The sequence below is a fragment of the Oncorhynchus keta genome, chromosome 25 (genome assembly GCF_023373465.1).
Source record: "Oncorhynchus keta strain PuntledgeMale-10-30-2019 chromosome 25, Oket_V2, whole genome shotgun sequence".
In the NCBI taxonomy this organism is placed as follows: domain Eukaryota; kingdom Metazoa; phylum Chordata; class Actinopteri; order Salmoniformes; family Salmonidae; genus Oncorhynchus; species Oncorhynchus keta.
Genome location: NC_068445.1, coordinates 3,733,817 through 3,745,464, shown reverse-complemented (window position 1 = coordinate 3,745,464; position 11,648 = coordinate 3,733,817). Strand labels below are relative to the sequence as shown.

At 44.8% G+C, this 11,648-nt stretch overlaps 1 protein-coding gene across 5 annotated transcripts in view; it reads left to right on the top strand.

Annotated features, from left to right (window-relative positions):
- LOC118357810 (cotranscriptional regulator FAM172A homolog) overlaps positions 1–11,648 on the top strand; it is a 230,206-nt gene that overhangs the window by 2,660 nt on the left and 215,898 nt on the right. For 2 of the 5 annotated variants that reach the window (XM_052478524.1, XM_052478518.1), the window contains exons 2-4: positions 613–765; positions 4,289–4,390; positions 7,049–7,149. In XM_052478524.1, the coding sequence (XP_052334484.1) occupies positions 654–765; positions 4,289–4,390; positions 7,049–7,149 (315 nt within the window). In that variant the 5' untranslated portion in view covers positions 613–653. Of the gene's footprint in view, positions 1–3; positions 224–247; positions 459–612; positions 766–4,288; positions 4,391–7,048; positions 7,150–11,648 lie in introns of those variants that run through there. The other 3 variants (XM_052478520.1, XM_052478519.1, XM_052478523.1) reach the window with 3 other exon arrangements.

Below are 11,648 nucleotides of genomic sequence, written 5' to 3'. Positions count from 1 at the left end.
AGTAGCGTCTCACTGGCGTTTTACTTCGGCCGTGCACACGTGTGAAACGAATGCTTCTCTCTTGGACGTGCCTTCGCTGGCATGCATGCACTCTCAGTCCCTAGCGTTTGGTTGTTGTTTTGTGCATGAATACATCTGGGTTGCCTGTGTCTGTCTTTCGACCCAGACAGTCGCTCGCCCTGCTTTGTATAAATTATAACATACGCGTTTTTCGCAAGGCAATGTATGTTGGTATTTCAGCTCGCTAAGGTGGCTAGCTAGTTAACTAAGTTGCACACTTCTGCATGTTAATTGTTTCGCTAGCTAAATAGTCCACATTACCTAGCCACGTTAAATTAGGCTATGCAATTAGGTTACAACAGTGGTGTCAAGAAATGAAATTGTCAGGGAAGTGGTTTGTTCTGCGTGCCTGGCGAACTAACGTTACTCAAGATGGATACCATGCCTTCTGCATACCTGTGTGAAATCATTCCTTGTTACTATTATTACAAACGAATGTGCTGCCTTCACTATAATGTACCTCTACAATACAAACAATTTCGTTGTTAAAGTACATTGTAACTAACTACTGTTCTGCAAACAACCAATCCTTTTCTATTCCCTTCCATGTAGAGTAACGCAAACCATCAGTGATCCACAAGAAGAGAAGATCTATGCTTACTCGACCCTGTACTTTTATACTGTTCATTTTGTGGATAACTATGGCCCAGATTCCCGGCCAAGAGAATAAAGAGAAAACTACTGCCCTGAAAGGTGAGCAACTAGGTAACTGGTATTTCCTTCCTTGTGCAGATGAGTGACTGGGTGTTTATGTATAGTACCCTGAAAATGTTGTCTTTCGCATTGCACACCCACAGCTTGAAAGTAATTGATAAACGAGTAAACGTGTGTTCATTGGTGTCCAAGGTATTGTGTGTTATCGGGGTGAATGGAGACTTGTGAAAAGTGTAAGTTGTGGAGGTGGGTTCATCATAACTATCTTCAGCCTGTCTGTCAGCTAGGCCTACTGTTTGCATCAACATTTGTTTGCAGAGTGGACTTTAGTCTATTAGAGTAGGAATGACTTTAGTCTGATCCTGTTACAGGGAGAAATGTGTTTGCTCTCTTAGGCTGAAGCCTATCGGTTAGATGTTTTCCTCTCAACTGCTTTCTTTCCTACAGTCTTTACTACAGTTTCCAGTAAAGATCGGACACACAGCCACGTTTGAGTTGACTGGTAAAGCCTAGGCCTATTTAGGATGCTTTTCCCTATAAAGGCTAAACACCAACCATTTATATGGAACAGATCGGGAGACTATTAAAGGGGCAATTTGTAGTTCAAACAATAACAAAGCAAGAACCCCACCTCCGTTTTGGTAAACAGCTGAGGGATGGGGCTGGAGTATTGTAACCACTCTTAGGGCCCTATGAAGTCTGCATTGTGAAGAATGCGGACGGAATCACGGAATTCAACAATATTCAAAAATCTATTGAACGTCGTAGGAAAACTACATTTATTGAACTTATACTGAACAACAATACAAACGCAACATATAAAGTGTTGGTCCCATGTTTCATGAGATAAAATAAAATATCCCAGAAATGTTCTATAAGCACAAAAAGCTTATTTCTCTGTGTGTGTGTGCGCGCATGTGTGCATGTCTACACTTTCTGTAGCTGTTAGCAATGATGCTAATTGTAACCTTCTGGTTATATTTTAACTACCAAGAAGCGTATGCCTACCTGGCAGAATGATATCATGATTATTTGCATCAATCCAGTGGCCATTTGTTTTGCAAACTCTGCAATTATATGAACTCTGCAGAAACACCACTAATCAAAAACAATGTCAGTAAAAGGGTAACTACACCCCAAAATCCAAATGTGTTCGATTTATTTTCCAGATCTCAAAGTGGTCTCCTGATGTGGTTTAAGCATTTTTATGGACTTAGAACATCCAATTTGGTTGTTTTTCTATTGAATAAGTATAAATAAATAAAAAATGTTCCCCCAAAACCTGGAAAACAAAAAAGGAGAAAAACGTATTTGGGAATCAGGCAAAAAATAATAATAATTCATAGAGCGCGATGGGTGCAAGGACGTCCCTGATATCAAAATTATGGTTTTAACCATGTTTTGAGGCTATACGGTGTGTTTACGTTTCTTTGTTAACAAACAATAATGGAGTTAACAAGATTATATTTTGTGTTCTGGTGGGGTAACACAGTTGAACTAAGCTCATGAGGCATAAGTTATATTATTCGAAGGGTATTGCTAATGTAAAAGTCAAAAAAGGTATGTAGCAATTTTTTTTATTTTACCTTTATTTAACTAGGCAAGTCAGTTAAGAACAAATGAGGCATAAGTTATATTATTCGAAGGATATTGCTAATGTAAAAGTCAAAAGAGGTATGTAGCAATTTTTTTTATTTTACCTTTATTTAACTAGGCAAGTCAGTTAAGAACAAATTCTTATTTTCAATGACGGCCTAGGAACAGTGGGTTAACTGCCTGTTCAGGGGCAGAACGACAGATTTGTACCTTGTCAGCTCGGGGATTTGAACTTCCGCTTACTAGTCCCAACACTCTAACCACTAGGCTACCCTGCCGCCAGTGTTTCGTTGTTGTTATGACCGCTAACCACGTCCAATAGCCTAGGTTTTGTTTCCTTTTGTAATAGGCCCAATTAGTGATCGTGTATATTATGATGCTATAATGAGAGGAAACACTACAATAGCACTGAATACCTAGCCTTTTTTAATTAGTTACAGTCTGTTCAACCAAGATGGTCCCCTCAGCAACAATTGTCACAGTATGATATGTGACAGTCACTTAAGTATGACAATTGGGTACTTTTCCCACCACGCCAATACAGTAAAAGACATCATTTGATTGCGCTTTCCTGTCAATTTTGTAACATGCTATCGACTGACTGGCCTAGCCTATATAGACATTCTGATCAAGAACAGAGCGTTCTTCATTGTCATGGATGTGTTTTTAGCTGTGCACACCTATATCGACACCCTTTTTTTGGACACAATAGCCAAACGTCGGTTTAAATAGCTGTTTTGTGGTTGTACTGTGAATCGAAGTGCAGGCAACACTCAGACCAAAACACAGGTTATGGATAGGTCTAATACAGAAAAATCAGTCACCATAATGAATATAGGCAAAATGACACTTTCCTGTTTTTTATGGGTCTTGATAACCGGCTACTTCGTCACATTTGCTCTATTTCAATTGAGGACCAGCAATGGAGGGTTTTCTCCTTTTAAAAATGATCTTGACCAAAATGGGATTCCACCTCAAAGCCACCATATGCCAACACCATGGAGTAGATTACTTTAATGGGTCACACTACCACTCCAGGCTAGCAGTATGACTGCTATTTGACCACACCGCGAGAGTCTTTGACTTGTGCGATGTCTGAATGCAAAGTTAGGTGTTATATAATTCTCCTCGCCTTTTTCAGTGCATGGATGCGTGTTAAATGGATGTGCAAAACCCGTGTAATTTTGTCATGTATGCGGAAACCGTAGCCTAGTCAATGAAGCATCATGCAACAATATATTGGTACACTTCACTTAGACCATGGGTAAGAAATGAAACCAAGCAGATGGCTGGTTTAACAATCTGCTTTTCTGGTGGCCAATTTGACCTGTTGAACAAATGCAATTGGATGGGGGCTCAACTTTTTAAGGACTCTGATGGGTTGATTTGTCATTTTGTTACCGGATAATTGTCTGCTCAGCTGGGGGTCCTCAGCATTGTGGGTAATGTGGCCAGGTTGACCTGTGAGAAAAGCTAACAGCTAGCCATTTTAGACTAATGGTTTAAGCCATGGTCTAAGCAAAATGTTCACAAGTATGGCCCCTGGGAGTCCTGGGATCCATAAAAAACGAACAAACATTAAGCAAGAGATGAGATGAAGCTAGGCCTATATTCTGTATGACTGCCTTTGATTCAACATGTTCGTTTTGTAAAATCATTGTGCAAAGTGCGGAAAACCACTGTAAACCTCAATCTCGCAGTGTGATTTAATTTAAAACAATGTGTGTTTATAAGAAGGAAACTGTTTGTAAAGAGTTTAAACTGAGCAATACATAAGTAGTTGCCTCCTTATATGACACATTGTTGAAGAAAAAAATGTCCAATTAAATCACGCTAATAGATTAAGGTTTATGGTATTTTTTTGCACTTTGCACCATGATTTTGCACCACGAAAAGGCCGCCCTCTGTGTTTTAGCAAGGCAAAAGTGCAAAAGTAGATAATATAGATTTTTTGTGTCCCTCCCCACACCTGGCCCAGACTTGTTGTCCAGGATAGACCTGGACGAACTCATGAAGAAGGACGAACCTCCGCTCAATTTCCCCAAGACGCTTGAAGAGTTTGAGTATGCCTTCAACGAGCGTAAGTCATATCATTTATATTCTGTATGTATGGATTATTCTATCCCAGGTGGAGGCCTGGTGTGTTTGGCTCTTAATATTCCCCCAGTGGCCTCTCCCCCTCCTCATTTCTTTCTCCTGCACTGATCTCTCTCTCTCTCTCTGTCACAGTCTCTCTCTCTGTCACAGTCTCTGCTGACTGTGTGGCTGTACTGTGGCTAAGGACATGTTGTGTACTATACGGCCTGTCAGTAACCTACTCAGCCTTGCGCTCAATCTGACGGAGGATTTGCATAACCTGGCCTAAGAACAGGCCCGGGCTGCCACTTCTGAGGAGCCTGCCTGGGTGTCTTTCTTCCCTCTCCTCTCCAAGAATATAATTTCTATTCAAACTAAAGTCCCTCCGGCTCAGCGCTGCCATGACTGTATGGTATTCTTCACTCCAGCAGCAAATTTAGCCTACGTCTATATAGTGTAAAAATAAATATGACCATGAAATGAATATATAGGAGGCTGTGTACAGTTGATACAGGTATCTTAATTATAAAGATGATGGCTTCATCACAGTAGCCCTCCGGTTTTTCATTACTGGAAATCCAAGGTTATGTACACCTAATTAAGCGCCAAAATCGAGAACGGCATGCTAATTATGCTAGAAAAGGGGAGAAAAGTTGCGGAAACGTAATCCTCTGAGAAGCCGTGTTGTGGAGGCGATGGAGCTGAACTCTCGTATACACACAAGCACGTATGCACACGCGCACACACACACACCGTTGTTTCGTAGATCTCTCCTCTCTCCACCGTGAATGTATAATTGATGTCTTCAAGGTACATTTCTAAGGGCTCCTTTTTAAACCTCCCCCCCCCCGGTGCACATCTCTTAGGCACAAGCTAGCTATTAGTTCTCCGTGTTGACAAACTGGCTTTTCTGTGCTAAATGTTGTCTAACAGTTAACGATGAAAGCAAAATGTTGTAAGGTCGGGCGAGTAAGCAGTGTAAGATTTATCACACGATAACCAGTTGTAAAGTGGTGCAATTTAGGGAGAGATGAAAATGCTTATGCCATCTTTTATCTTAACGTGATGCTTTTTTGGGGGGGGTTGGGGTTTGCCGTCGCGGAATAATTGAGAAAGTATGAGACCCTCCGGCTATTTGGGTTGTGTACTTTTGAGTTTTTCAGCGTTATGCGTTTTGCAGTCGTTAAGAGGTCACAATTAAATTGAACACTGTTTTGTGCTTTATGTTGCCGTGTCAACGGAAGGATAGATGGCCTCATTGTAAACCTCTGTATTTGGAGGCATTAAACCGACGCAGGGATAATTGTTTAGCTTGAAAAAGCTACTAGTGTTGAATTGCTCTCTCCCTCATCACATTATTCTCTGCTTGTTCCTCATTTGGCTGTTATTGTAAAATGATCCTGGGCTATGAAAAGAAACACAGGTGTTAAAAAGTTCTCCCCTGTAAACTATGAATTTGTGTTTGTATCCCTAGTTTCCACCCAATGATTCAACCACTTTTGCCCGTAATGTAACTCCTAATGCACATACACTGCACCCAGTCACTCCCCGCTTGGCTAGGCCTGGTAGAGAGCGGTGGCATTGGAGTTGCCAGGGTCAATAAGAGTGAATGCTGATTGGCTGCCATTCAAAGCCCATCCTCAAATGCAGCGTGGGGAACAGTTGTGGTGTTCTCTCTCTCCTCCTCACATCTCAGGTGGATGTGGCTACAGAGAAATGTGACGAGGAGTGAAAAAAAAAGGAGAGAGCGAGAGATAAAGAAGGAATGAGAAGGAGAGAGAGTTTACGCCACACCTGCTGTCTGGGCCTGAGCTGCCAGACGTCCCAGAAGGCCGTTGGACTCGTGACTGGAAAGAGCGCTCCGTATCCCCGGGCCTTGTGCCTGCCAGATGGGTGGGGGGTGGGGGGGCGAAGCCACAAACGCTTTTAATTGCGTGGAGGGAGAGAGGTGCAGAAAAGCATGGGCCTCAGTTTGAACGGAAGGTCAAAGCTAGTTTGCTTCTTTTGACAGGGCGGAACTACTTCAGCATGTCCGTACGGAGGTAGAAACCTAACACCAGATTTCCCCCCTCTCCTACCGCTGCTCCACGCCTCACACTATCATTAGCTTTCCTGACATAATTAAGCGGCAGTCGGTTTGAACAGCGTTTTAGTTTTCCCTGACTTTCGGGAACCTGAGGAATTGGTCCAGCGTTTTCCTTCCAGACCCTTCGGCCATGCATGTTCCAAACACAGTTGAACGCTTATAGTTGAGGCCGGTTCCATTTTGAATGGCTACTGGGATTGATTAATTGATAGTCAGCCCATGAATTTGAAACTGCCTGCTATTTTCTCAGAGGATTTTTCAATTTGTAAGTTATGTTCCAATTTATTTGCTAGATTGACCCCTAACCCCGGCACCGAAACACTTGAGATACTGAAAGAAGTTTCCCCACTTCTCCCTCCTGGACAGGGTTTCAAACAGTCTCAATGATTGGCCTCGATTAACTTTGTTTCTGTCTGTCCTTCCATCTTTCTCTTTGTCTGTCTGTCTGTCTGTCTATCTTCCTGTCTACCTGTCGGTTCCGGTCTGTACATCTCTCTGTTTGTCCCTCTGTCTGTCTCTGTCTGTCTGTCTCTCCATCTCTCTGTGCCTCTCTCCCTCTGTCTGTCTGCCTATCAGAGGGCAGGTTGAGGCACACCACGACGGGCGAGGCGTATGCGTTTAACGCCCGGGAGGATCTCCACCGGTGGAACCAGAAACGCTACGAGGCCCTGGGAGAGGTAGGTACTGTTGCTGCTCATCCCCAGTCGTCACCCCTCTCTACCTCTGTCTATCGATCATCAGGGCGTACGTCATATTGTCATTATTTACTTTTGTTTTTACTGAAAAATGTCAGTTTTACTATAGGATAGGAAGTTCATTACAACAACACGGAAGAGGAAAGCAATGGATCCCTGAATTTGAATAAGTAAATGAGAGAATAGATCCCTGCCATTTTGTATTATTAAGGGCAAAACTTTGATGTTGATTTTGTTGTATTTGTGCTCCCCAGATCGAATAATTCTCATTTGATTCAGAGCTGTATTGAACGCACACACCATGTCACATGACTGTGTGTGTTCTTTTATTTCTCTGAGTTGTCTTCTGTTTGGCTCTGCCTGGCACATCTCTTGAGAGTGATGTGTGTTTGTGGGCACGGTGGTTGGCAGGACGTGGTGGATCCACCTTGGCAGCAGTGGTGGACTGTGTGTGTGTGTGTTGTTTTGAGTGATCAAGCCCTGATTTGTGTGTGTGTGTGTGTGTGTGTGTGTGTGTGTGTGTGTGTGTGTGTGTGTGTGTGTGTGTGTGTGTGTGTGTGTGTTTTGAGTGATCAAGCCCTGATTTATAACTGGCTCAGCGTTCTTGCTGTTTACACCTTCACATTCAAAACACCCTTAATCCCACCAGGCCCTCGACACTTTCACTGCTCTAGCAGGTGTGTGTGTGTGTATCCTACAGAGTCGGTAAGTATTCTGGTATATGGAGACGCAGCTTCACAGAGCTCATATGTCACACAATGTAGGCCTACATACTGTATATCGCCACACCTGCAATAACGTCTGCTAAAGATGTGTAAGTGACCAATACAATTGCATTTGATATCCGTTTGTCAGGATTACCAGCCTGAAGGCTAGGTTAGCCCCTGACAGACGGACGGGACTGACGCACTGACTGACGTGCGACGTACCCATCACACTGTCACACCTCACCCAAAAGTTCCCTTTGCGTTCACTCCATCTCAACCCATGCAATATGCCTGAGCTAATCCCAAAACAATGCTTTTCTTTGGTAAACATTTTGTTTCATTTGCAACCCTGCTATTTTGCTTTTAATTGTTCCCTGCGTCCTTTCAAGTTCAAAGCGAAAAGAAGGACTCTTTGGTGGGATTACCTGTGTGTTTCATTTCTAATCCAGGTACGTCCTTTGTGAACTCGCCTTTTGTTGAAGGATCCCTTTCTCCTGCTGGTATCTCGCCAGCATCTGAAACGCTGGAAGCAAACATTTTGGAGTAGTCCCGAGAACAGTCATTTAAACTTCCTGAACTCAGACATCAGGCACAGGCCCAGACGTTTAGTCAATTCGTTATGGAGCTAATAGGGTGTTGACATTCTGTGGTTTAAAAGAGGCGGCGTCTCGTTCATTGAGAACGTAAAGGCTTCGCCGATGGTGAAGCTAGCGGTGATAACGAGATATTGGAGTAGAGTTACAGAGAGTTACGTGGCTTTTGTTGGTTAGGACTCCTGTGTGTGTGTGTGTGTGTGAGAGTGATCAGGCCTTGGGTAATTCAAGGTTTAGAGGTGAGCGCAAAAAAATCAGGCAGCTGAGAGCCCTCGTTCACAACAATGGCCGTCCTGAAGCATGCATGCCCTCGATCAACCAATCGCCTTGGAGTGGGTGCACTACCCAATATGCATTGTGCAGGGGTGGAAAGGGAAGCAAGGAGATGCTATGCCCTTCCATGACTGTCCCTGGGGTTGGGGGTGTATGAGCAAGAGAGCGCCCACCCAACCCGCATGGGTGGGGGCTAGCATCATCTCTCTCTTTCTGTCTCTCTCTCTCTGTGTCTCTCCCTCACTCTCTCTGTCTCTCTCTGCCTCTGTCTCTCTCGCTCTCCCTCCCTCCCTCTCTTCGGTGGCCCTGCCAGTCTTCAGAGCAGAGCTAGCTATGACAGTGCAGTGCTAGGAAGAAATGGTGGCCACATTATGAGAGGCATCACAGCACCAGATGTCCAATTTGCACTTCAGCCTCGTCTGAATGGGCGGACGATGTCTCGATGGCCGGCATGGAGGAAAGATTCGCAGCTGGGGTTGAATGCAGGGGCATTGCATTGTGGGCCCAGATTTTAATAATTATTCTCATTTTATTTATATATTTTACAGCTAAATGCGAAGATCTTTCCAAGGTGCACAAATCCTTCACTGTACTCTGCAAGGACGGGTTTTCATGATGTCCCAGTTTGTGGTGAATTAGCATATTGAATTGAGTTGTTTGAAAACCTCTGAATACCAGCCTCACGAAGCCAATATTTTAAGGTGCTGTTTGTTGAATAAACTGCTATTGTGTCGATCCCTGTGGGTACGTGGGGGGGGTGCGCGTGTGTGTGTGTGAGCGGCAGAAGCGTCACATCTGTTCTCCCTGTTTGGATAAGACCTTGTACAGCGATTAAAGGCTGTTTGTTCTGGTATCTGTGTGAGTGGCGTGTGTCAAAGCCCTGGTCTTCTCTGCATGTTGTCAGCCAGATTAAACCTAATGCATGAAAAAGCCCCCATCGGCCAGGGAACAGGGGCAAGAGCATCCCCGCTCTGACGTCTCCATTAGTACGACAGGAACCCAGGCAGCATCGCTACGCAGCATCGCTACGCAGCGCCAGGCTACGCTGCACACACAGGCACGGCGGGGGACGGTATGCTAGTTATATTCCCATCGTCATTTAGTGCTGATCGTTGTTTCAAAGGAGATGTATTTTATTTGACCGTTGAGTGAACCACAACCTGATAGTGAACTGAAGCTAGTTGAAGCCCAGCAGAGCGATCCCCTTCCCCTCAGCCTCACCCGTTCTGTCCTGGTGTTGATATTGACTGGAAAACAGAGAGAGAGATGGAGGCATTAACTTACTGTGTGTGTGTTTGTGTGTGTGTGTGGGGGGGCTCTGGGGGCTGCGGGGGAAATTGAAACGCCTGCCTCGTGCTCAGTCAGCCGATCCACGTTCTCCCCGTGTTAATATTTCCCACTATTGTCTTAGCCGAACCCGCTACACAAACACACACACACACACGAATGAGAGATCATTGTTTGATCTGCATCATTGAACGCTATCTAGTACCCCTTGGAGCTGTGTCTGTCTATTTCAGCAAGTGTGTGTGTGTGCGTGCATGCATGCACACTTCTGCAGTTCTTCATAAGCTATTGTTCGCGTGTGTGTGTGTTCCAGGATTACCTTTGCGGTTATGCGTGTGTTTGGGTGCGCGTTCTTGCATGCCTGTGTGTGTAGAAATAGGGTGACCTGGGCCCTGTAGGGCTCAGTGAAAGTGTAATTGTTGCTGTAAGTGATAGTTCCCCCTGATAGATGACAAGCATGATGCCAGGCCCAGATGGAGCTGAATTAAGCTGTTAATAAATGAGGATTTTTCTCCCCACCTCCCTGCATCTGTGGAATGACACACACACACACACACACACACAATATTCTAATGAACCTGGGCCCAGCCAGATGGCTGTATTGTGAAGATCTCTCTCTCTTTGTGTGTTTCGCTCTCTCTCTCCCTCTGCCGTGTGTATCGTTGGCTCAGCCCTTTATACAGTAGAGCCAGTTTTGCGAAGACGAGCTCAAAGCTACTAGTTAACACCAGTGGGTCCTGTGTGTGCTGTACATGCAGTTGAATTGATCGTATGAACAGTACATGCTGATTTAATCCGCAATCTGGTGTTTTATATCGTCACGAGTATGGTCATGTTACCTTTTGAAAGGAGTGTAGAACTGATGTGTAATGATGAAACGGACACCTTCACCCACCTGGGGAGGAAGCGGTAGGCCTCTGCTCTACTGTATACCCGTGAGCGAGATGGGGAAGCAGGGCGTGCGATGGCAACGGCGAGCCCACACACTCCTATCAGTCACGGACGTTTTGTTTTGGAAGTTAAGAGGATCCCTCTAAAGAGGAGCAAAATGGCAGCTGTCTCTCTTGATTTATCGCATCTCATCACTCCTCGAACCCCACAGCGCGGCTGGTTGAGAGGGAGGGAGTGAGGGTAGGTGGGGAAGGGAGGAGAGCCTAAGCACAGGCAGCCACGGCGCCGTACTTTAAAAGTGAATTATCCCTCGGCCGGCTTCTGAGGTAACACCTGAGGTGGTCATTAGACTGCCATTAAGGAGTGCAGCGCGGCACAGTGCGTAGCCTGAGAGGAGGGAGAGAGGGAGAGGAAGTGAGATGAGCCTCCATGCAGACACCCCCCTCTCTCCCTCCCTCTCTCCGGAGGACAAACTTCCCCCAGATACAGGCAGACACAACACAGGGACCTTGTGGGAATAGCTTTGGGAGTGCATCAGCTTTGTTCTTCCATATACCCCACTGATAAAAAGACGAGGCGGGAGGGGGCTGAAGTAAGACAACAATTGACTCTATTTTAAATCTCAGCCTGATGTTAGACAAGCCAACCCTTAAAATAAACACTATTCTTCCTTTTGCTCTCTTCTCCTGTAGCTTTGCTTTACTGCTGCCGTTTGTCTTTTTGTTGTTGT